The sequence below is a fragment of the Atheta coriaria genome, unplaced genomic scaffold (assembly GCF_025399875.1).
Source record: "Atheta coriaria isolate IRGN ID8LTWV9N9 unplaced genomic scaffold, Caltech_Dcor_3.1 hic_scaffold_10_pilon, whole genome shotgun sequence".
In the NCBI taxonomy this organism is placed as follows: domain Eukaryota; kingdom Metazoa; phylum Arthropoda; class Insecta; order Coleoptera; family Staphylinidae; genus Dalotia; species Dalotia coriaria.
In genome coordinates this window covers 608,837-635,627 of record NW_027045452.1, presented here as the reverse complement: position 1 = coordinate 635,627, position 26,791 = coordinate 608,837, and the positions used below count along the sequence as shown (strand labels likewise).

Sequence of the window (26,791 nt, the reverse complement as noted above, 5' to 3'; positions counted from 1 at the left end):
ACAATGATATCACCATTTCTAAAAATATTATTAAAGCGTTTTTTTACATTATTACTTACACACCTAATTAGAAACTATGTATCTCCATTATTAACAAGGGGCTTATGAATAAATAAACATGAGTTTTTCTTTCTTCTCTTTCCGTCGTTAATACAGTTTTTTAGGGGTTAATATTGTCTAAAGCTCATTATTACTCTTATTACCACAGAGAGTGACAAAGTTAATGAGTTTTTAGTTGATAATTAATTAACCTATACTCGGTTTTTGGTTTGTAACACTTGTAACAAATTACTGCGCTTCTATATAAACATTCTATACATGATATACATATAAACAGAGTTCTAATTTTGATTATGATATGAAGCAAAGTATAATAGTCTCAAATGAACAACAAAGCAGTGTTATGCACTCAACAATGTTTATGTTTAAATTAAGTGAGAAGTAATGTGACATCAGGAAAAGTTTTAATAAAATATTCGAAAACAAATCAAATTAATCAATAAAAAGTCTATCAAAAATTAATTTTTGTATAAGACCTGCCAATTTTGTGATTCGTCATAAATAATGTTCATTTTTAACCATTATACTTTACCTATACTAATAAAAGATGACCTGCTACTTATTGCCGGTTGGAAATTGTGACAATTGTTTCAGTTGTTTGAGGACTGTCTCTAGAAGTTTCTTTTTATCGCGTTCACTTTTCTTGAGCACCGTGAACATTGTCTTCTTGTCACCTTCACGCAGCCTTTAAAATTACAATATTGATTATAATCACTAATATTATTTCCTAAATTATTTCAAACTTACTTTTCTAAAATGATTATAGCAACGTCCGGTTCAACTTGCTTGTATTTCGAAGTTTCCTGCCCGTAGTCATGGAAATATGTTGGCCAATCCCAAGATGTGAAAAGATCTAGTATTTCTCTCAACTTTAAAAAGTATGACAGTAGAATATCTTCCTGTAAACCTTTCACAGGCTCACTTGCAGCAAACACTATAAATGAAATTAATTCATATTTTTAGCAGGACATTATAAGCAATGTGGCTTATTTGACTATTTCTTACATTCACATTGAAGTAAATCCAAATTCAATTGATTTAATGCCCCCATTGAGATCTGCTTGATATCGTTGTCTAGTAATGCTCGCAACATTAAATTAGCGATGTGTTCGCATGCAGACTTACACGCAACTTGTGCTACTTCCGGCTAAGCAACGAAAACAACCCTTAATAATACATATTATAATCATCTCTTGATACTTACTGGTAAATTAGTAAAACTAGTAAACGTAGTTCTTAAAAACGCAATTAAATCAGTGATGAAATTCGACGCGTGCCCTTGTGGCTCCACCAGCAACCAATCGTAACTTTCCAACTCAATACACTGATCTAACTTGTGTTTGAGTTTCTCACAAATTTGTCGAACCGCGTCTTCACGCGCAACGCGAAACATTGCTGGCTGGCCCTGAACCACACCGGTTGTTACACCTCTACATTCCTCACTATCAGACCCAAAATTGACTCAAAATTAGGTTACGTTTTATGATTAAGCAGTTGCCTACATACCCAGTGATGTTTGATATAAACTGATCTAAATAAATCGTCGCGCGTTCCAAATATCCAGTATCAATGATAATCTGTATAATTTCTTGCATATTTATGTGATTACTGCGGAATGTAGATGACAAACAGCCACTGAAGCTGCGCGTCAGAAGCAGGTTCATTGATTTACGTATCATTTCATCTACTTCTACTTGACTAAAACAATTTAAAAATCAGAAAATATTAGACATTTTACTAAATCTTTGTTTAAATATGAACTTTAATCTAAAATAAAATATATATTTACCTGAGGTTTAAGTCTTCAGAGAACTTTAAGCACGCGTAGATAAACTCCTTTACCTGCTGGTACACTTTCGGTACCATTCCGGAGATGGGAAACCTAAACGGAAACGTGATATCGTCGGGAAGATCATCATCGAAAGGAAATGAAAGTGAAACTTCATCGTATGTTTCTTGATCGTGAACCTAAATAATTAATGCCGGTTAAATTCGACTTCGCCCCATAAATTTTTATTATATTCGTTTGTAACTAACCTGAATAACTTGAAAATCTTCTTTGGATAAAATCTCGCGAAAGATTTGCACCCAGCGTTGCATAAGCACCTCGGTGTAATGATCCCTCAATTCCCTCAGTTGTTCCCATAGTGGCTTCACCGTATAGCCATAGTTACGTAACGTGGTGCAAAACAACATAATCAAATCTTTAATACGCAATATTAACGTTGCATCTGTGCAGTAACTCTAAAATATTACAATTTTTGCATTAAAACAAAATTAGGTTATGTTTTAGGAATAAACTAACCGAGTTGGTTTGTAATGCAGTGACGATTTTTGTCAATGCCATTGTCCACATGTCATCTAAAAACGCTCTAGTTATCAATCCATTACCAGTATTTAAAACATGATCCTCCAGAATAAAAAATCCCAGTACTGCATAAATGTATTGTCTGTAACTTTCTTCGGACTCGTGCTATAAAAATACATCAATATAACGAAATGATGGCGTTGAGCCTTTTAAATTTAAAACATTTTTACCATATTCGGCGGTGGTTGTAGCACTAATCTTGCTTGTTTAGTTCTCTCAGCGCGATAGTAAGTCTCAAAAGTTGCGCGAGAACCTAAAACGGTTGAAATGTGTAGGCATCTATAAATCGGTGAGAAATCAATCATCTCCTGTGCACTCAGTTCTTCTTCGTATTGACTTGACGACATTGATTCGCTTGGCTGTGGTGCGGCTCGTTTCTTCTTACGGCCTACTAGAGTTGGATCATTGGCTAATTGTTCGTTTGTCTAAATAAAAATAACAATCCGAATATAATCCGAGTAATAAGTAAAAATCACCGCAACTTACGTGACGCATGGCAACTTCGCCTATTTTTGGCGAGAATCTCCTGATATTTTCTAAGAAGTCTTTTAAATCTGACATGGAAGCTGTTTCGATACTTTCTCTAATTCTAAACGACAAACATCGAATCAATGATAAATATGAAACATCACATCCAGAAATAAAATTGTTATTCATGTTTTTAGACTTACTTTGGAATACTTTCTATTAATTGTAATGAAAACCTATATGAAGCAGCATGTGGCAAATGTGTATGTTCAAGTTCCTCTAGAGTCTTCAATGCAGGATAATACCTTGAAAAATATTTTAAATAATCAGGTGCAACCTTCTATTTATCAATTTTTAATTTATCTATTTACCTTTTCTCGGCAATTTGCTTCTTAAGTTTTGAATATGTCATTAACACAGGCAAACACAAATTCAATTGTGCTATGACAGTTGCAATGTTGCTTTGCACCTTCCTGGCCTGCAATAATTCACTGCCAGATTTGGTGATTCCTTCTGCAGCTACTTGCAACTGCTTATCAAGTGTTAATACTTCAGACTGTAAATATGAAGCAAGCATTAGAAATTCAGAAATATTCAATCATGTGAAAAGTGAAGACATTGTTCAATGCTTAGAAAAAGTAGTGTGAAGTGTAGAAGAGGAAAATATCATAAAACAAATTCATGTGGTGCCTTGCAAATGATTGTGTATTGTGACACTGTGGTGCTATTATGCCCTTTTAATTACCCTTACTTTAATCTTCAAGTAGTCATCAGATTCACAATAAAAACGGTAAATTAAAATAAATCTTTGTACATGTTGACTCTTATTTTATACTTAAACTCCACTTTTCTCAATTTTGCTATGCAAAGTATTAAATTTAATACTTACATTCAGTGTTTTAGCTTGTGATCTGACCTCCAACAATTCTCTAACTGACTCAATAAATCCCTGATAGTAAACATTGCATAATCTTTCAATATCTTTATCATGATGTTTGATTCTTTCTTCTAACTTTTGTCCAAATGCAACATGCTCATCATTATCATATATTGCTCTGTAAAATTATATATTCACATTAGCTTATCAATATTGATAAGCAAATAAGTGATTGGTTGTAAACTTTGTGCACACCTAAAAGTGGGTCCCCAGTAGTCGTCAATTCCTTCAATTTCCTGCAGGTACAGATCGTGCTGCGTGTTTCCACCTTGTTGTGCATCTTTTTCCATCTCAGTTCGTACAGTCACAGAGCACTAATAACTAATAATTAATCGAAATACTGGAAAAACAAGACAGCGTTACATTTTACTGTGACATTCTAGGTTAGGAATATTTGTTTAGTCAGAAATTTGTAGATTACGAATAACTATACTAGATGTTTCACAATTTTCTTATATGTATATAATATTATTCGAAAAAGTGAAAAAATGTTTATTGTATTACTAAAATTTGATATGATAATGTATAAAACATAGACAAAATATAATTGTTTTGTCCTAGTACAAAACCAAATATTTTGAATCATTCAATTATTGGTACCATACACCTTGTAGAATTAGTTCCCAAGTTTACCGAAAAGCGCTGCACTCGCATTATAAATGCAATTGAAAGGTCATTGATGGTCTTGTGAAACAATAATGTATGTTAAATGTTACAAATAAAGCGTAAAACAAATTTTTACCAATAGATTAGTTATTCAAAAATATTTAAACATTTTTAATCTCAGTTTTTGTGTGGTTTTCGAGAGTTTTACAGGTGCTTGCAATTGAAATAGCGCCCTGTTTGACAAGCGAGTAAAACAAGAACTAAAAATGTTTACCGCATCTGTTTATGTTTGTAAGCAAAATCCACCCACATTCCGCACAGTTCCTCATCTGGTGGCCACTCACCATTCCTGACATTCCAATTGCGCCTTACAGTAAACAGAAGCTACTTGTTTCCCAACATGTTTACCTAACGAGCGCGAGTCTACACTCGCCTACCGTCGTCCAAGTATGAATGTATCGCTGACATTCGAAGTGCTCCTGTACCTGAACTCATACTACTTCGGCCTCTTTGCCATCTGCGAGATCGGAATGAACGTGGTAAAAGTCATCAATCAGCCGGTACCAAGTTTCGGCACTGAGTTCGGCATTCTTCTCGCCGTCTGCGGTATCGAATTGATTCGCGTTATCATTGCTCGTAAAGGAAACTTGACTGAAAAATGTAAGTCAAGATATCAGCATATTGACATGCATAAAATAATAGACTGAAACTATCAAATTTTGTATCAAGGAGATACCTGAACTTGTCTAAGTCATTAAATTCTGTATTTAATCAATCTTAAATATGTTGATAATTATTGCCAAAAATAATTAGTTAAGAAGATATATTCATAGACTTTGCTGTAATCAACAACATCTTATATAGGTATAAGAATAGAATTAGATACAGAATTCATATTTGAAAAGCAAGATGAATATAACATCTTGTATTTATGAGAAATAAACAATTAACGTAGGAACAGAAATTATCGCACCTGTACCGTGATTTGTAAGTTGGGTTGCCTACTCAAAGGAGTAAACTAATGAACTATTAGATTATTTTGCTATCAAATTTTGTCTTTTCTGACACTACAATAACATGTTACTAATGCTAATATTTTATTTCAGGGTGGCCTGTATTAATCGCAATACTATTCACGATTCCGTCTGCAGTCGGAGTGGTCTACTTCCTGCTGTGGCAAAGCTTTGTGATCAGATTTGAATATATCATCTGTGCAATCCAGTTGGGCCTGCAGGTTGCGGAGATATTTTTTGGAATTCTTGTCCTGCTGCCAATATGCAAAACTCCTGAATATTACTGATTTTATTTTCGCGTTTTTCGAATTCAAGCATTTATTAGGAGTCCCGGTATGGTATTGATAATAATAGTTGTAGATAATCCACATTTTGTGATTTGGTTGTGATTTGTGAAGCACAATCTAGTTAACAATCATTCTAGTCTTACTGTAAGCAGTCTAGTCGTTATTACTTCAAGTTATGGTCTCATAGAGTAGGTGTTTGAATCAAAACTTATCAAACTTATCAGCTTCAAATACCTCTAAGGTTTCCAAGCCCAAGCCTATGCCAAACTCTAATATTGAAGCTGTTGTGAGAACTAAATTTATTACAATGCTAAGTACCTTGAATGTATTTACAATTTTACTCTTTCTGACTGATTTTTTAAGTCAATTAGATAAATATTTCTAATATCAATTAGGTCGTTCCATTACATATGATATCAAGGTGTGAATAACTCAGATCACTCAGATATTGTTTGAATTTAAATGTGGGGGTATTATTTCATGTATAATAACAACAAAAAGAATTAAATTTAATAAAATATTTGATTACTGCCGAATAATTTAAGTGTTGTGTTGTGTTAGGTAAGCTTTCTATTAATATTTTTAGTAATCACTGGGAAAAATTCACGAAGTTTACCTGCTGTATCTATTTGACAGCATTGAATTTGAAATCTAGGGACTTTTTTAGTACCAAACAAAATACACCAAGCCAATGACGTATTTCCTGACGTGCGACGCATGCGTGTTGGCCTATCTCTTTCTATCCGGACCGCGGTGGCTTGAAGTGCCTCGACGAGTCCATGTTGTAATAATTTAAGAATAATCCGTTAAAATGGTACGTATTTAAACACAAATATCACGTCTAACACGTTCCTCAACCCTAATTCTTGCTCCTCACGTAATATTTTCTGTGAGAACTGTATCCCCGACTGGATGATTGTCGATTTTTTCGAGGCGGTTTTTCCACAGCGGTATCAAAACAAAACCCGCACGTTTATCACAGATGTAAACCTGGAATAACATCATATAAACAATCTTAAAGTTTAATAAAGTGTGAGTGACTTGTTTAAAGTGAGTGATCTGTGTTATCATCTTTCGCGAAATGGTTGTAGTTGATGTTGTACACTCGGCCTGTTTTTGTGTGGTTATGTATTGATGAATCATGTCGTGTTTGTTTGCAGGGTTTCGTGAAAGTCGTGAAGAATAAACAGTACTTCAAGCGCTTCCAAGTCAAGTACAAGAGGCGTCGTGAAGGAAAAACCGATTACTATGCTCGTAAACGATTGGTGGTTCAAGATAAGAACAAATACAACACCCCCAAGTACCGTCTGATTGTGCGTCGTTCCAACCGTGATGTGACCGTTCAGGTGGCATACTCCCGTATTGAGGGAGACCATATTGTCTGCTCAGCGTACTCGCACGAGTTGCCACGGTATGGAATCAAAGTTGGTCTGACCAACTATGCTGCGTGCTACGCTACCGGTCTGTTGTTGGCGCGTCGTCTGCTGAAGAAGTTGCACTTAGACAAGCTGTATGAGGGCACTACTGAGGTCAATGGTGATGAATACATCATCGACGATGTCGAGAAGGGACCAGGCGCTTTCAGGTAAGCATATGTTTCAATTTTGACGTTTTTAATGCATTTAAATGATGACCATTCAGACACATGCGCGTCATCTGATTTGATAAGAAAGGAAGTTTCCAAGGTCCCCAGGTGCATGTTTTATGCACTTGGATGATTGAAGTTACCTACTTCTCATCAGTTATTGATTAGAAAGTGTCTCTGATATTTCAATTTAAAATTTAGCTTTTATTGTTTGTTTGGGAAAGAAATACTGCAATTTTTGGTTGGTTTTGTGCAGGTGTTATTTGGATGTGGGTCTCCAGCGTACCACAACAGGCGCGCGTGTTTTCGCCGCGATGAAGGGCGCCGTCGACGGTGGTCTGAACATTCCTCACTCCACCAAGCGTTTCCCCGGCTACGACAGCGAGGGCAAGTCACTGAACGCTGAGGTGCACCGTGCACATATTTTCGGCACACACGTTGCCGATTACATGAGGAGTCTCGAAGAGGAAGACCCCGAGGCCTTCAAGCGTCAATTCAGTCAGTACATCAAGGAGGGACTTACCGCCGACATGGTATTTAGAACGCATATATATTTTATAAGTCATAACTACGTCCAAGCAAAATTGCTGCTTTAATACATAAGATTAATGCAGTGTCGAAGTTGGACAACATTAATCAGGTTGTTTAACAAGGCAATTAATTCATTTTGATTTACTTGTGACAATTTACTTCCGACATATTACCTTACCTTAGTTGAAATAGTCCAAATAGAATTGTATCTTTGTCTATATCGTTTGTCTATTCTTGTTTAGATTGAAGATGTATACAAGAAAGCGCATGAAAACATCCGCGCCGACCCTACGCCATCGAAGAAGCCGGAGAAGAAGGAACCAGCGAAGAAGAAGAGATGGAACAGGGCCAAGCTCACGATTCTGGAGCGCAAGGATCGCGTCAAGCAGAAGAAGGAAGCGTTCTTGAAGAAGATGGAAGGTCAGGCCGAACCTTGAGCGAAAGGGTGTTAATGTATTTTTTATTGTGCGGCTTCGTTTCGACAATGGAGCGTGCAATATTAATAAAAAATATAAAAATCAACGTAATCAAATAATTTCTGAGCATATAAACACATTTCTCGAAATTGCCTTACTAATCTCCCAACGAAATTTCCTGCGTGTTTTTTATGTGTTTCTTGTACTCTTAAGTAGTTGGGGAAGTAATGTTGCGTGTCTGGAGAGCATTAGCGATTATCACGAATCAGTAATCGCGTTATTAAATCACGTTTTCTTTGTTTTCAGCGCTTATCGAGGCGTTTAATGCATTAATTCAAGTACAACTTTGTGGAAAACGAAGGAAATTGAGCGAATGACGTCTTTCAATTTGAATACATTATTTCGGCACCTTGCGAATCCACGTGGTTCTTGGTTATATGTAAATCGAACGCGTGTTTAGCATTGTCTGACGTAATAGGATGATTTATTGCCTCACATAATGCGATTTGCGATGGATGGGGTAGATTTTTCATTTCCCCATGTTATACAACTTTTAATACATTAGGATTACATGGTTATTAATTTAGGTTAAAACCTATGGAACGTCAGAAGATGCGCAAGTGTATTGAGTTCGTGCTAACGTTTTATTCATGTTTCACTGGAGCTAAGTTTTGAGGTTAACTTTGTATCTTGTAACCTCAACTGGTTGTTGTTAACTGGTAATACATCAAGGGGATATGAATTGCGACGGTAGTTTACAGTCGTATTGAAAACGCCAATTACCGCTATAGGTAGTTTTTGTTATGTGGTGTGTGTGTGTGTGTGTGCAGTTAATAAGGATTATGAGCGTACTAGAGATTGATGTCATCGTTAAAAATTTTAATGATGCACAGATTGATAAAGGGATAGGTTTATTTTCAGTAAAACAAACAATAGTTTTATGTAGGAAGGCTATTAGATATAAGTGAAACGACAACACTTGTAAGCCTCTCCTCAATAGATCGTTAAACGCACTTTTTACCCTTGTAAGGATTTGCAAAATTTCTTTTAAATATTAAAAGTTCATTGCTAGCATTCCTAAAGCATTGCAAGTATGTATAAGAAAACTTCTATGCTCATACGATAAAGGATGAATGCTTTTCGAAGATATTCCAGTTGAATTGGAAACAGACTTATGCGTTTCATTCAAAAGCTATAGAATATCCTATAGAGTATCCTTTCCACAAATTTCAAAGTTTAGTTTTGCTTGGTTTCTAAATTTAATACCATCCCATTTTGGAAAAACTATACTGCAATTTGGTGTATTGATGAATCAGTTTATGATCTAGTGCAATATTAATTTTTGTTCATGTTGGTACGGTGTATTTGGAGAGAAAATGTCTACAAAAAATGCTAAGCAAAATGAAAAATAAATCCGATTTCTGCCTCTTTTCCAATTATAAAAAATAAAGTCAATTGTGTTTGTTTGTTTATTTTTTCAATGTCAACCGTTCAATTAAATTCCATATTTGAACTATATATTGGTATTTATTGCTTCGGCGTCCATACCGAATATTACACGGCGCGTAATAACAAAATCATCTCATGAAATCGTCAAACGCATCCGAATACGGTTCGATTGATATCCATTCATGCACGTGAAATCTTTGGAATGTACCGTCTCTATTGCCATCATTCGTTTGATGCACTCAGAGCTGGTAATACAATACGCTCTCTGAAACATTCCACCAACCAACGCATGCAACTACGTACATTAATTAATAGATGCATTACAAACATCACGACAATTAATGATTAATCAGAAAATCATTACTTCCGATATCATTCCGATATGTTTTTTGACAGTTGTCATTCTGACATAGTTAACAGGTAAAAATTGAGGTTATGTTTTTAATTATAAAATTTTCATATATTTACACATATTTTCTTATGATATTAGATATTAGATTTGTTTTTATATACGCGTTGGAGCATGTTTTTAATGAATAGCATATAATATTTCAAAAGCGGCGCTGGCGGCGGCATAAAAGAAACAGGCTCGTGTTGATGGTGGCGGTGTGGCGGCAAAAAGCGTCCGCCGCCTGTGTCCGTACAATCGTTCGTTCAGTCGCAGTCGGTTCCCCAAGTTGCGAGGGCGTCTTGGTCGCGCCGCCTCCGCTTTCCACCTCCGTCGCGTACGTGACAGTGCAACCTGCACACTGCACATCAGCGCAGCGTTAACGAACTATCACAGTGCAATTTATTTGTAAAGGTGAAGAAGTGTCAATAAATATATTACTTATAACTTTAATTAGTGTGATCTACTGTGGATTGTATTGTACACGCATCATGATAAGGTACAGTAACTTTTAATTAATAAATAATTACTTGCGAGGCGAATAATAATTGTTTGAAAGTTATTTGGGAAATGTTTAGCAGCATTATTATTGTTATAATAATAATTATTATTATTATGAACAGTATATACGCAAAAGGTGTATAATTACAAAGTCACACTTTGTTCTGCTTAATTGTTAAGTAAAGAACAGAAGGCAAAGGAACAGAAAAAACAAAAGACTATGTAACAGGATAACTGCGGTACACAAATTATAAGCTATTGTTTCATATTTTATACCTCCAGAAACACAATTTCTTTTTTTTTCTAAATGGTGCACAAAAAATCGATTTTTTAAACTTCACAAGTTATAAGCGTTTGAAAGGTTTTTCAAGACGAAGTGACTACGACAGCTTGAACGCGAAAATTATTTCTGCAATCGGCTTGCATTGTGCAAAAGTATCAGAAAACCACTTTACATATTAAATTCAATTATGCTTTTTTCTATTTAATATAGCAATAAGTAATAAATTCTTAAAAGTTACCATAAAAACACACAAGCTGATAATATATCAATTAATTATGATCCAAAAATTATGACAACAAAATGTGAAACATTTATTAATCTTTCACCTTAACTAACGCCACCATTATTAGTCCGGGAATTAAATTAAATATTAAATATTTAATTTGCGGATTGTGTGAGTAGTTGCTTACTTAAATTTGTTATCTAAGAGTTAAATGCAGGCGGTTCGCTCGGATGAAACAAACGTTTGATTAAATTACGAGCTCGAGGAGTGCACAAACACTCTATGAACGCAAATCCGGTGTGGTTCACGGTTCGGTTTACTAATTCATCTTCCTCTGTTCTGGTATGCACTCATATTACGTTCTCACATAGTCGATACTTACGTAGTAGAGCTACCTGATATACAGGATGTAAATTAATAGGAATTTTTAATGGTATATTGCGTAACAGATGGATTTTTTTTAAATTTATAATAATTTTAGTTTTTATATCTGGTTGGCGGATAAGTACTATAAGTGAAACTTGTTTTGTCTTTAAATACCTACTATATTAAATATTAAGTAGTTAAACGGGAGTTTTTGTCACGAGATTGATTGAGAGCGAAAGTGGCGAGCGTTTAATCAATCAAGTGTTTTAACAAGGTTTAGCCACGTGATGCTTACACTATTTTATCTACTTCTACTTTATTTCACGTTGATTGTTTTGTATTTCAAATATTATATTTGAAATTCGCTCGAACACAACAGAGAAATGTAAGGTTTTAAATTCCGTACTGCGCCGATAATAGTAGCCGCAGCGCATGCTTTAACTTGTTTGACATGCGACGCATGGCATTTCAAATGGTCTTGTGCTGCAACACAGGCAAATGCGCAGGCGCAAGCTCCGCCCCGTGAATAAAGCTTGTGACTAAAATAATTTACTCACGACTTTGGCCGACCGTAGAAGAAGTACTACTTTTTGTGTCTGAAAACCATGAAAAAACTGGCGCCTTAAGGGGCACACCTAGTGTGAAATTTTCAAAAAATCGAATTTTTTTTACCATATTTCGATAGGTTATATCTTTAAAAATAACATACTAAAATTTTAACTCGATATTTGAGATAGTTTTTGAGTAACAGCCTTTTAAAAGAGTATCCGCTCGGCAATTAGATAGTTGCATTTTATGTTTATACGCGGTTTTCTCGAAACAGTATTTTTCGAATTTGCTGGAGTGATTACTCGGAGTCAAATGATGCGATCGCTATCAAATTTTTTTTGCATCTCCTCTAGATAGTTCTCCATACAATGACCCTCCAGTTTTTTGATCTGATCAAAAATCGAATTTTGGCAGGCCAAAAACGACCAAAATTTTGGGAAAAATTTAACTTTTTTATTCAATATGTCGCCATTTTGTCAATTTTTGATTTTTTTGATCGCCCGAGGGTCATTGTACAGACAATATGTTTTAGTTTAAGGAGAATTTTTTTTGTTTGGTTTTATCGACGGAGAGGGCTGCAAATACTCCAGCAGTGGAGGACCTTTTTTTGGCGCCGCAGGAGATCGCGTTTCATTTCAAAAATATTTAATATTTTATTTCAAAAATTTTACTAAACATGTATAAATATACCCTCAACATTTTGAATAGGTGGATTCACTAGCTTTTCTTTTTTTTAATTCCCAAAAATGGCAATTTTTTAGGTTGTCACACTAGGTGTGCCCCTTAAAGGAGTAAGAAAAAAATGAATATTTTTGATTTTATACATTTTTATACAGTTTAAAGCTAACATTTGAGTTTGATACACTCAATACCCAATTATTAACCATTTTTATGCACTTCAATACTTGACAGTATAACATACAAATATTGTTGCATAAATTACCAACTTTACAAGTAACGCATACAGCAGGTAATAGTAAAGCTTGCACAGAATTGCATTCGTTCGTATTTGGGCGAACATTAACAATACCAACGTTGCCCACTCACCAGAAACGATCTAACTTGTTGTAACTTTAGTTAGTAATGTTTAGTATAGTTTAATTTGTTTGTTGCTATTTACCTACAATTCGAAAAACAGTCTACACAATTGTATAGCGCACTTTGTAGTCTCTGACCAAAAATTCTACTCGCATTATTTCATAACTCAACTGATTTAGTAACTAGGCACGTTTGAAATGCTGTATGGTACGAATTTGCAATTTAAATTTATGTTTTACGCGTTAAGTGCACTAACGTTGAACGGGCAGGGTTGGGCATATTCAGCGGGGATATGAGAATAAAAATGTGGTGAAATAAAAGCAGATTTTCTGGATAAATTGTTTGTAGAAAATATTTCATTTTACATCTGGTAAAATACATTGTGAGATATACTAAAGGTATACTACCATCAGGGAATGGCCTCAGCCTGGTATAACCTAAGTTAAGCGCGTCGGGTACGGTTAGTACCGTTAGTACTTGGAGCGGTATTAGTAGGTTCAAACTCCCAGCCACCCTTCCTGATTTCCTCCCTCTCATTACGTGCCCTAATAGCACAAACCAAACCACAAGACTTCCGTTCTTACGGTTGGGGTGGGTAGGTTCATGCCTTACACCCAACAGATAGCCCAGGGGCACCTCAACAATCGACAGGAAGCTCCGTTATAACCGGAAATATTGATGTGGCGATGACGTTCAGACAGGTACTAGAAACTGCCGAATTGACGGGCAAGTAACAGCTCTATAAAATCGCCGTCACAAAATGGGTAAAAAGCAGTCCAGGACCCGGAGAGGGCGGAAGAGAATGGAAACATGTGCTGATGGTACTAAGCGCTTGCTCCAATTTTTAAAATTCATTTTTTTTATTTGGAAAAAGTTTCTGGAACTGAGATCACCTCAATGTTTGTAGTATTTAAGTTTAAGTTTATATCTCCATTTAATTCGAGTAAAGGCCTTGTCTCTAAAATATGTGTTTGGCATGTGTGTCTTTCACAACACAACCTGGTTGGACTTCCGGATCTTGTTTGCCGCGAGCCCTGAAATACCCTTTTATCTGCATTTTTTGACATCTAATACGTTTTGCCAAAGTGAAATGACTTCTAATTAAGTTTGCCGATAAATGTTTTATCACATATCCGCTGTAGCAACATCCATTCTGTTCTAGCGCTTGATATTAACGCTATTACTCACACAACACTTACATCTATTCTATCTGTAGCATATCTACTCAAAACAGGCATATGGTATTATATTCGCTCCTGTCTCTCGCAACCAGGTGCAAAATTAAGATGACACTGATGCCGACGGCGCACTCAATTTTCGCTAATGGCATCATTCACACTCGACTGAGCCCACGTATACAACATACATTATGTTCAACGTTGGCGCAGCTAATGCGCTTATGGGCATTATTATCGAATGGTGAACGTAATATACAAGTTCTTATAGGCAAGTCAGTCAGTAAAATCCATTCGGTAATCGTAGGAGCAATATAAACGTGATAATCTTTACGCCACCGAACGTAGAGGCTAATAACTACTGAAGTAGTTACGTTTTTTTATTGCGATCATTATTATTACGTCGATATATAATTTTTTTTTGTAATAATGGAGGTGTAAGTTTGGTTGAAAACTTGTAGTGATACTGAATGACAAAAAAATAATACGAACTAATAATATTAATTTTATTTGTTTAAGTATAAAATTTACACAAATTCCGAACTAAATTTTAAGTCAAAAGGGAAAAATTATAAAAAATATATAAAACATGATGAATTATTTTTAGATAGTACATTAAATTTTAATAAATACTTATATTTTTAACATTTTCCTTTAGTATATTGGTAACAAAACAAGTCTGCTAATGAACATCATACTTCAGGCGTTATTACATATTCAAACAGGCTGCAAATTTTTTCATTTTGAGAAGAGAGAAAATATTGCATTTTTTAATATTATATATAACCGTATAACTGTAGAACTACCCGTAATTTTTCCTGACAAAATACCACACCAACACATTCCAAAACGGAAATGGATATTCAAATTTGCAGACTCTCTGTGTTGACTGCTGTAGAGAATTTTCCGCGAACAAAACGTTTCCGTTTACTGCAGCTGAAACGAAAAAATAATAAAAAGGAAATCAAATCAAATTTAGAGTCTGGATGCATCAGCTCAATTTTGAATTCTTCTGGTAGTTTTGGAATAAAGTGCATGAAAACACTCAGCATTGACACTGCGTTAAAAAATATTAATGGCCAGATGACTTTAGGATACTGGATTCAATGCATTCAATTAAAGGTGAACTTAAATTTATATAAAATATAGATATTAATTAAATCATTTTAATGTTAACTCTAACATTAATTAGTATTTAATAAATATGTACCTGAAGGAATTGTTAATATATGTTTTCTATTTTTTTTACATTTAAAGCGTCATTTTTTTTATTCACTAACAGTGGCACTTTAAACATGGTCGGTTAAAGTCGTGGGTAAAGTACTTTACTCTCGGACTTTATTCACGGGGCGGAGCTTGCGCCTACTTATTTGCTTACGGTGCAGCACAAGGTGGTATGAAATGCCATGCGCCGCCAGTCAAACAAGTCAAAGCAGCTGCTGCTCGTGTCGACGCGGCACGGCATTTATAACCTTATATTTTCCAGTAGTGTTCGAGCGAATTTAGAAGATGTAAAATACAAAAGTTGAAATACAAATGCCGCAACGTGGAACTAAAGTGGAAGTAGAAAATATAACGTAAGAATCATGTAGCTAAACCTTGTTAAACACTCGATTGATTAAACGATCGCAACGCTCGTTCACAATCAATCTCGTGACTAAAACCCCTATTTAGCCACTAGATTCTTAATATACTATTTTTAGTTTATGCCTAATTAAAGGACAAATGCGTCAAATTATTATTTTCATAGCATGGTAATTTAAATATAGTTGAAATATAAAATTCAAATACAATATACCAGTTGTCCAACATAATAGGAAATAATTTATTAAGCATGCACTTTATTACAGTTAAATAGTACACATTGCGTCAATATTGTTTATTCCCATATGTTATTAATTATAAAGTTAGCATGATTCCACTGTACTCCAGTCTAAATGTGCATCAAATTATATATTCAATGTTTCGAAACCCTCGTTGTAATTACATACTTTATAATACTATTGCTTCATAATTTAACTTCAACTGAAAATGTTGATATCCCAATGTGCTAATTATCTGGAATACAAACCGGATCATTTGTAGGATAATCATTCCCCAATCGTTTTTGTTATGAGGTTATCTATAGGATATTTATAATTTTACGCCTCTCTTGAATTTAAATTTGGTGATTTAGTTGATTAGGTTGTATTTATGCGTGGGAATTGTTTCGCCAAAGGGCAGAGATCATAAAAGCATGCGCCATGCCATTGTACAACCAGTATCGAAATAAACATCATTAGCATTAACAAAATACGCATATTTAGACAATAAATTATTGATAATTAATATTATAAGCACAAAATTAATTAATGCTAGTATTTGAATTTATGGTATCTCTTTATATATATATCTTCATATCTCCTCATATCCATCTCTTTATAACAATCAATCAAAAATTTCACAATTTTTAAATCAGCGTGATTGCGTTGATTTCGTATCCAATTTTTTTTTTCAAAGGAAAAGCAAATAACCTGGTTATTGTCGCAAAAATATGCTATTAAGTGTGTAAAATATGGAATAATAACTGATAAATAATCAACTAAACATTATTAAATTCTATGCGCAGAAAGTTGTGTTCAAAACTTAGTTTTATTACAATTAAAATTGTATAGCGCTTGCTAGAACTGAGTTTTTTGTACTTAGTTTAAAATAACACGCTTAATATTTAATATAATAAAGAAATTTTTAATAGTGAATCAAAAACCAAAATAAAAATGTAAACTGTGACCCATAGCAAGTAATGTTCTGTTCATAAGGGTACAAAATTGCGTACAAAATTATTCCAAATATCAATATGCAATCAAATTTTTATTCATTTCAGTTTGGTATCGAATATTTGGTGGCATAACTTTAAAATTCCACGCTTACAAAAAAACATTTTCATAAATTTAATACAATTTGAAATATGTATAAAAATATCCGAAATACAATAACAATATTTTCACATTTTTTAATATGAGTGTGCTTACGTTTGTTGCGTATTTAGAAACTATTATTAGCAGTAAGTTTACAATCAAAGCCATGTTCCCGGAAATATTTCTACGTGTCTAAAGCGTTAAGTATTAAAGCGTGGTTGTATTATTATTGACTTGTGAGTGTCACGAGTCGCTTAAATCGCTTGATTTTGAAATTTGAAAGTATTTTTACATTTATGTGCGTAGAATCTGTTCCGTTCCATTTCACGAAAATTAAACCATTTTTTATACATGCATTAGTCATTGAAATAAGTTTATTCTGCTATGTTAAATTTACATGAAATATAATTTTGAGTTTATTAATTGCGCAACTTTACCAATTTTGAGGTTATGTAAATTTGACCATAGCATTTAGCTTTTTATAAATTATAAGCTTATTTCAATAATAATTGATTACTTGAAGTGAACTAAACAAAAGATAATTCTTTGCGTTCATATTTACAGTGCCAGTTTTTCCAGAGTTTTCAAACATAAAAAGTGTTGTACTTTAAACACGAGCGACCAAAGCCGGAATTAAAGTACTTTAGTCACGGGGTGGAGCCTGCGCCTGTTCATTCGTCTACGTTATATTGTGCGTCATTATTCCCCTTATGCGCTGCCGAAATTAGAAGTTTTACAATACAAAAGTACAACTACAAAAACCTCAACGTGAAAATTGAGTAGACGTGGAAATAGCGTAAGCCGCACGTCCTTGGACGTTGTTAAACACTCGATTGATTAAACGTGCTTTATACTACTACTAGCGTTAACCCGCGGCTTTGCTCGCGAATATCTAAAATAATGAAGTTGCATCCGTACGCGTCTGTAGTCACAGAAAAAGTAACAATAAAGTAGAATGGCGGGAAGTTTAAAATGGCTGAAAGTATAGTCTATGGAAGTATAGTGTACAGTCTCCATAGTGTAGTCAATTGGATTTGATGTTGACGTAGCTGTCGGTAATACAGTGTGATAATACAGTGTGATGGTACTATAGTACTTAGGTTTGAGCTTCATTGCTGGAATGCTAGATGGCGTTAAAGTAGTCAAATAGCCAGATGCAGAGGTATTATTGGCTAAACAATTTCTTTATTTTATTTAAAAATATTTTTTTATTAAATAAAAAGTAGCCTATAACCATTCGGGGACCACTAAGAATATGTGTACAAATTTTCATGATGATCGGTTAAGTAGTTTTTGTGTGAAAGTGTAACAAACATCAGGACTTTCGCATTTATAATATTAGTAGGGATGTTTGTTAAAATCGTTTAATTGCACTCTATCATCGACTTTTCGCAAATGTTATTTCTGTCTCTGCAAAACGTTAAAACTTTGGACGCATAAGTCGACCATAATTGCTCGTCTTGTTGATTCCAATTCCCGGGGCGCTTAAAAGCGAACATCATTTCCATTAAAATACACCAAAATTCATTTAAATCAGCTTATCAAGTCCATTCCGCTCAAATAGTATATCGCCAGCCCACCGAACTGTGAAAACACTTACTCTTGATGGAAGTTTTCTACTCCATTAGTCTGCAACTAACAGCCATGGTAATTAGACATACAACATTGTTCAATGACGACGATTACAAAGCATTTCTTATTATCCTATCATGATAATGCTCAGATTGGTTGAGCTATTCTCGTCTCGTTCATTAAATGCACTTAACAATAAATATTTGAATTCAAATTGAAACTTGTGTCATGAAGCTGTGAATTATTACTGACTATAAAGATATCGCAGGTGCAGTAGGGATGATTTAACTTTTAGTATGTGACATTTATCATGATTTATATACGAATATTTCCAGTTGAATTAGCATGAAATTGATTTAAACCTGCAAATTAATTAATTGATAAACATGAATGTTGACGAAAGAAATTGATGATTACTTTTAGCAAAGTTTTAGAAATAATTGACGAAAAAAATGATCAGAAATCTGATGTGAACTTCCCAATATTATATGAACTGTGTCAAATACAAATGAAAATATCCAATTTATTTAAAAATTATCGGTTATCTGTTTATAGTGAATACAATACGGCATATTAATATAAGGTTTATTCATTTTGTACGCCTAAACCATTGAACCGAGTTTGTTAAATTTCAGTATAGGGGCAAATAATGTTTTAGAGAAGGAAATAGGATATCGTTTAGTGTCTAAATGTAATTTTAACGACGTAAACTACGTATGACGCTTTTAAGCAAAAAGCACTCCATCAGTGTTTATAAATTTTAAAATAATTTTTGATCAAGGAAAAGCAAATTACCAAAATAACTGGTTGGCGCAAAAATATTACATCAAGGGTATAAAATTTTGAATGATGATTGGTAAGTAATTAATTAGGCATTAGTAGATTCTACTCGCACATAGTCGCGGGCGCAAAAGCTAGTTTTTATCAAATGAAAACGCTTGCAAGCACTGCATTTTGAATTTTACGAATATTTTTGTATTCAGTGTTGAAAAACACGCATAATATTTAATCTAATAGAAGAATTTTTAATAGGAAAACAACAATTACAATAACAAAGAAAACAATGTATAGTGTATAGCAAAAAATAAGCTTGGTACAAAATTATTAAATATATCAACATTCAACTAAATTTTTATTTATTTTAGTTTTGTATCAAATGTTAGGAGAATCTTTAAAATACTAGGTTTAAATAAGAACAAAATCTTTTTTACATTTAATACAAAATGCATAAAAATATCCGAAATACAATAAGCTAATAAAAGATTTCCGGCGCCTATATCCGTTCGTCGTTAAATTCAATGCGCCGCGAAGGACGCAAGATTTACGAGCGGAAAGCGGAAAACGCCCGCGTCGCGGCTTTTATAGACGCCATTTTTTTCTGCGTCGCTTCACTATAAACACACTCATGACTTGAGAGTGACAAGTCAATTCAAGGCTCGTCATCTCTCACACGCATACAATAATAACAATAAAAACATTGCGCATTATAAAGTTTTATTACGTTTGCGTTTTTTCTTCTTCTTTTATTGGAATTATGATAATAATAATAATTTCTATTTTAATGACTTTTGCGAAACGTGACCTAAATCTAGTGTAAATATTACGTGGCTAATAAAAAAAGCTGAATCGTGAATCGAATCGTGCGAAAACCGTAAAATGTTAATGTTGTTTACTGATTGATTCATAAATGCGTAAATAGATAAACACATTCGATGTGAAAACCAATAATAAACTATTTAGATTATGAGAATGTTTACCGTTTATATAATATTAACAACAAAATACAAAATTGTTATTCATATTGAAATAAAATTTTAATTGATTGTATCAAGTCGTTAAATAAAATAGCTGTAAATTGTCACGGCTTTCAGTAATTTATCAATAATTATTATATTAATTACTATTTGTTCACTTTTGACCGTGAATGCTTTAGGTTCAAGGTAAAAATATATATTTAAAGCATTACATGTCAATGATTTTAACAAATATTGATTTGGTATTCAATTCTACTTCAATAAATGTCAAAATGCATTAAAATAGTGTTCGACCAAAACTTGTATTTCATACAAAACAAAAAATCCCTTTCAATGATTTCAAACAATTGTAGAAAAATATTCCTATTGTTTTTTTATATTTGAATTGTTTGTAAACTAAATACCTGTGCCAAACATTTTTCCGCATACATCAACTGCCATACATTATTTAAATAAAATATACTTCTAGCTGAATGAAATATCTATATATATATAAAAATGAATTGCTGTTCGTTAGTCTCGCTAAAACTCGAAAACGACTGAACGGATTTATCTTATCTTGGTTTTGAATTATTCGTGGAGGTCTAGGGAAGGTTTAAAAGGTGAGAAAAATTCAAATAATTGCCGGGAAAATCCTCAAAACAGCTCTTTTCTATAGAATAAAATTTGACATTGAGATTCAATCATAGTTATAGTTAAATAGTTGAATTCGAGATGGCGCGCTGAAGTGCATTATTGACAAAACTTTATATAATTAATTTCTTTAAATTAAAATTGCTAATCTTATTGATAGAATTGACTCTTACTACGAGTATGTTTAGAACAAGAGAGTAAAAACGAATTACATTTTTATTAAACACTGCCGGAACGAAGTCGCGGGCAACAGCTAGTTTTAAATAAAAATCGCGCAAAATTGCTCACAAGACCAAATAAAATCAATACTCAGCGAAATAATTACAGCAATATCAAACCATGTTGTGATGGGTGAAGTGTTGTATGAGCATGTCAAATATTTAGTTAAATATTTGTGTTTTGTGTCGCTAGCACACGAACACATTTATTGCTCGTCTGATGGCTTGCATGAGTTTGAGTATTAATAGCGTAAATCAATAATGCGGTTGATGATCTATCCTTAACTATTATTATAGACCGATACACGTGTATACGATACGTATCCAATAATATATTTATTCAAACATGGTCGGTATCACAGATGTCGAGAGTCAGCAATGACAGTAATATATTTGCTATTAGCAGATGTGAACGTGCATAAATAATAATATAACTAATATGCCATTAAAATATTTAGTTCATTTTGCACAATTATTTAGAAACAATATATTGAGGAAAATAAATATCTCCCACACAATTCAAGGCAATAAAACTTTTCTGCAGAAATATTTTTAGATTGCCAGCAATAGCAATGTCTTGGTTTGAATGCTAAAAATATAACTTTTAATTATTTTTCTTATAAATTTTTATGTCTGATGTGTTGATTTTCGTGTGTTGATTTAGCCACCAAACCAAACCTCAAAATTAATTTAGATTAGTAGACGTGAAAAGCAGTGAAAAATTCTTTTCATTTTAATGAAATAGAATAACATTTTTAGGGTGAAAAACAACCATGTTATGAACTACGCAGCAAATCGCGAAACCAAAGATGGGCGAAATGACATTACGTGCAAAATACGCAGAATAAAATTAAAACTCAATGCCAATGTTGCGCATATTGTATTCGGTTTTAACATTTTAGTATAAATAGACTGTTAAGTAGTCTTCAGCATTAGTTTAAATTAACGTTGTTGCGTTGGCGGCCATTATGTTTCGCGTTTCATTTTCTGCGTTTCGTTGGCTTTTATTATTTTTTATTTTCTCTTTTTTCAAACACGAACTTGGCGAGCTTTAAACACTAAGCACATTTAACGCGTTGAATTACCATTACGCAATATAAATATAAATTGCTGCTTTCATTAGACGGCGAGGGTAAAATTAATTAATGTTTTCTACGCTTACCTATGTATTTTTGTTGTTGTGGTTGCGGTGTGAAGGTTTTCAGTAAATGACCATATTCAGGCCAAAATAATATTAAACGTTTAGTTTTAAATTATATAAAACTGTTTTTATGTCCCCGATAATAAAACTTTATTAAAAACTATTTTTGTATTTATTATGTTTCGAAATATATATTTTAATATTAAATTTAGCCATGATTTTATCGTAGGTATTATTAATTTTGTTTAATGTTTAATGTTTAATGTTTTGCAAATAATTAAACAGATTTTTCAAAATTAAATAAAAAATACCAAATTTTCATTTTAAAATATTTAAAATAAAAGACACCACATACAAATGATTAGCAAAAATCTTTTTTAATAATTAATTCGCTAAAATCTCCATTATTCCTTTTTCCAAAAACAATTGTATTTTAAATCCAAGCTTTACAATTCATTTCGAAAAATTTTCTACACATTTCTCCATTTTTGCATATTTATTAAACGTAGGTGACGTTGGTGGCAGCATCAAACAGTGTTAATTAAAAGGTATGAAACCCTTGGGAGGTTGCCAGTTGCCCCTCGACTTATGTAAAACCGTTTTTTGCATTTCCCCCAACTGAGAAAATTATTCCATTTCCGTGGAGCACATGCGCACACGATCTATTATTCGTGAATTCAAAGCTCACTTCAAACCGCACCACCACCAAATAACAAAGGGTAAAGAGAAAAGTAAAAAATAACGCACAGTCTGCAAGCATTCGACGCAAATTTTGAACATGCTTTACGTATGTTTGATGTACAAAGAATGTTTTCCGCTAATGAAGATGAGCTGTGACTCATTGCAAATGTCTCATAAAAGTATATAAACAAGAATGGATATAAAATAGCTTCTTACATGCAAGTTGCATTATATAATTCGCATATTGTATATTGATGTAATTTAAGCATTAAATAGTATTTTTGTGATTAAATAAATTAAGAAAAATACAAATTTGTGATTGTTTGATTAATAATAGCAAAAAACGGGCTAAAAAAAGGTTTACAATCAAAATAATTAGTCCTGGTTTAGTTTACGAGTATTTACAATGCTTGATTGTCGACCTCGTTTGCAAGAGTAATTAATTACTGAAATTTAAAGCAAAAAACGTAATTAAGTTTTACGACAAACTTTATGTTGCCTTTAAACGACTGTTGCTGAACTGTTACAATTGTATACGATTTTTTTATTGCTTCATTTAGTATTTTTATCAACTTGTGAATTTACCACTGTTTAAGCTCTTTTTTAAAATTTTAATACGCAAATGAACATATTTAATGTAAAATGTCAAAACATGCTTTATTTAAATATTTTTCTAAGGTACAGCATAATTTAAATATTGATAATTTTAATAACTGTTTATCTTGGCATTTCCTCTAAAAACACTTTGAAATTCTCTGTCAACTAGTAAAACATATGTTGGGAATGCTTAATCCAACTCCTCTATTGATATTGACTATTATCAAATACGAGAAATGCATTGCGGTCGAATACGCGTTGGGAGATAATGAAAAAATAATATTTGCTCAACCGAAACTGATGAAACTCCGGCGGAATTTATTGGCATAGGCGACTATTTGTTTTACCGGTCAGTTGATCAAACAAACTACCAAATTAGATAAAAAAAACAAGAATATGATCATAATGCATAAAAAAATTGATCCGAAAATAAAAATTTGCAGTGAGAAAATGAATGGAAACAATTTGAATCTGTGATCATAAGATGTTATATGAAACTAATTAATTTAATTAATTATCAGCTGCGCGCGCTTTAGTAAGATGATTATCATTCGTTTATCATCATCCTTGATCCTTTTCTCTTTACGTCTTAGCGGAAAACCCTTTGGCCTTTAGGATGAGAGATGAAATTAAACGAAAACTTAATTAGTCTAGCGGAATTAACGAAATTTATCATGAATTGAAATTCATATCCGTATGATGGCATTACTTATACTTACTGATTACAAAATGCAATTTTGTTGGAAATATTCTTTAACCAGCTTTTTTGACGCACATTATTAAATATTATAAAAATATTATTAAAGCATTGTTTGCTTATTGTATATTCCACGTCTTATATTATAACTCTCAACTTTGATTTCAAAATTGACAGATTCATTTTCATAATTATTATTATTATTTTTTTTTTTTGGATTAAATCTTTCGCAATACCTTTGAGAATATCAGTACCAAATTTTATAATCATCGGATGAGTAGTTTCCGAGTGAAAGTGCAACAAATAAACAAAGAAACTCATTTTCACATCTTTTAATATATAAAAATAAATCGCAAAATCTGTTGGTAAGCGCATAACTCAACAACGCCTATACCAATTTGACTAATTATTTTTTTAAATGTTTGTTAAAGTCCAAGGATGGTTTTTACGGCAAGAAAAATTCGAATAATTGCCGGGAAAACTCTAAAGACAGCCCTTTTCTATAAGATAAAAGTTGGCATTGAGATTCAATCATAGTTATAGTTAAATAGTTGAATCCGAGATGGCGCGTTGAAGTGCATTATTAGCAATTCTTTATATAATTAATTTCCTAAAAATAAAATTGTGAATTTTATTGATAGAATTGACACATACTATGTCTAGAACAAGAGAGTAAAAACGAATTATATTTTTAATAAACATTACCGGGGCAAAGTCGCGGGTAAAAGCTATTTTATTATAAATATATAAGAACTAATTATTTCCTTTTTTTATTACAGTTGCGCGTGTCTATAAAACCAAACCGGGTTGGATCCAGGCGTGAATTATTGATTCGCGCAGCTGTCCAAATCAATCTCGGCGAAATGACAGAAGAGGATTCAGGACCCAGCGGTGAAAGGTAACCTGCTGCATATTTATTACTTCTTTAAAAAATGCAAATAGCATGCGAGCAAAAAACATCGATTGGAATCCAGCGCGTGTTTGAAATTAAACATTCCGATATCCTAATTGGATAGCCGCCGCACTAGCTCTAGTGTTGAACCAGTTCGTGCGGTGCAAAAACAGTGGGCTTGGATTTGCGTAATCTGAAAATGTAAATGTAGTCGTGTGTTGGTAGGCAGAGTGAGCTTTGGTTGATGGCTATGGAATTCTGGTAATCTGGATTATGACGTTTTTTCCGATTAGTATTCAAATCGCGTCGCGGTGAGGCGTAACGAAGCGAATGCTTTTTGCGATTTTCCTGCGTGTTTTTCATTGGGAACTTTACTATCACTTAGTTAACTCCGTGGAAAGTTACTTTACAGCGTTCAGCGTAGGATAAAACTTTTCATGTTTTTTTCCATGAAGGGAAAAGAAGTTTTTGATGTGTAAATGTCTTTCAACTGACTTTCAAAGTTATAATATTGAATAATGCCTTATTTGGACGTTATTGGACAGACGAATTCACTTATTTGTTGTGTGTAGATTTGTATTCTTTTTGGTCATAATTGAATTAGGAAAGTATAAGCCCATAATCCGACCACAACTGTTATATTAATTTGTAATTATCAGTTAATGCCGGGACAAAAAGAGATAACGAGGGAACAACAACAAAAATTGCATTTATTCACCAAAAACTATGCGTTGCACAACTTTTTCGCTAATAATGAATCAATATCAACAAATAACACCAAAATAAAACTGAGATTGCAACTGAGAAAAATTTTAGTATTTCTTGTTTCCGTCTGATCATAACTTATATTTACAACTTATAAAATCTTGTATTTGTTTAAAGTATATTAGGTATTCTAGCAATACTAATATAGCAACATTCGCCCTGAAATATTCGTAGACTACGTAATAGAAAACGTAAAATATTAAGGTATCGTATTGCGTTTAATATCATCCGCGCTTTATAAACATTCTCGAGTGGCTTTTATGCGCTGCTTCTGCCTGTGAATAACTTTATTCCTTTATATTGCGTGGAAGCTTCAGCGCCATTTCCTCTCCGCGTCTTCATTCATTGTTTTATCACTAGCTTCCTTGTATGTACAACCTTTCTAAAATATTTAAACAAAATACTGAATAAGTTAGCAACTCAACATAGTACTATAAAAACTAAGTAAATATATTAGGTTGCCTATAATAAGAAGTTATTTTTGAGATAATTGAAAATTAAACCGTTTTTAAATTCGAAAGTAAACAAACTTGTCGAAAACAATGATTTTTTATTTCTGGAATCATTGTTTGCGCATTTTTAACTGAAAAGTTGAAGTTTTTTTACATACTGCCAATTTCCAGGCATACAGAACGAGAAAAGTAAATAAAGAAAAGAATAGGAAAATTGACGCACGAGGAAGAAAATTACACCGGATGTCG

General features: G+C 33.1%; 4 protein-coding genes across 6 annotated transcripts in view; 3 read left to right on the top strand and 1 right to left on the bottom strand.

The window, feature by feature from the left end:
- Nucleotides 1–11: 11 nt before the first annotated feature.
- Nucleotides 12–4,369, bottom strand: Sec15 (exocyst complex component Sec15). The gene is made up of 14 exons (XM_065314877.1): nucleotides 4,029–4,369; nucleotides 3,786–3,951; nucleotides 3,268–3,452; nucleotides 3,100–3,201; nucleotides 2,915–3,017; nucleotides 2,599–2,853; nucleotides 2,366–2,533; nucleotides 2,098–2,304; nucleotides 1,850–2,028; nucleotides 1,567–1,758; nucleotides 1,265–1,502; nucleotides 1,066–1,207; nucleotides 808–994; nucleotides 12–745 (listed from the first exon to the last, which is right to left on the bottom strand). Exons 1-14 carry the CDS (start codon nucleotides 4,121–4,123, stop codon nucleotides 616–618), a joined length of 2,349 nt encoding a protein of 782 aa, XP_065170949.1. The 5' UTR covers nucleotides 4,124–4,369; the 3' UTR covers nucleotides 12–615.
- Nucleotides 4,370–4,707: 338 nt separating this feature from the next.
- LOC135800567 (transmembrane protein 216-like) lies at nucleotides 4,708–6,278 on the top strand. The gene is made up of 2 exons (XM_065313831.1): nucleotides 4,708–5,099; nucleotides 5,546–6,278. Exons 1-2 carry the CDS (start codon nucleotides 4,889–4,891, stop codon nucleotides 5,737–5,739), a joined length of 405 nt encoding a protein of 134 aa, XP_065169903.1. The 5' UTR covers nucleotides 4,708–4,888; the 3' UTR covers nucleotides 5,740–6,278.
- Nucleotides 6,279–6,397: 119 nt separating this feature from the next.
- On the top strand, nucleotides 6,398–8,377 carry RpL5 (ribosomal protein L5). The gene is made up of 4 exons (XM_065313830.1): nucleotides 6,398–6,553; nucleotides 6,900–7,324; nucleotides 7,581–7,857; nucleotides 8,098–8,377. Exons 1-4 carry the CDS (start codon nucleotides 6,551–6,553, stop codon nucleotides 8,290–8,292), a joined length of 900 nt encoding a protein of 299 aa, XP_065169902.1. The 5' UTR covers nucleotides 6,398–6,550; the 3' UTR covers nucleotides 8,293–8,377.
- Nucleotides 8,378–10,384: 2,007 nt separating this feature from the next.
- The window catches only part of LOC135801511 (phosrestin-2-like), a 47,572-nt gene continuing 31,165 nt past the window's right edge, over nucleotides 10,385–26,791 (top strand). For all 3 annotated transcript variants that reach the window (XR_010550380.1, XR_010550379.1, XM_065315031.1), the window contains exons 1-2: nucleotides 10,385–10,607; nucleotides 25,213–25,331. Coding sequence is in view for 1 of the 3 variants with exons in the window: in XM_065315031.1 (XP_065171103.1) it covers nucleotides 25,297–25,331 (35 nt within the window). In the remaining 2 variants the exon portion in view is untranslated. The remainder of the gene's footprint in view (nucleotides 10,608–25,212; nucleotides 25,332–26,791) is intronic.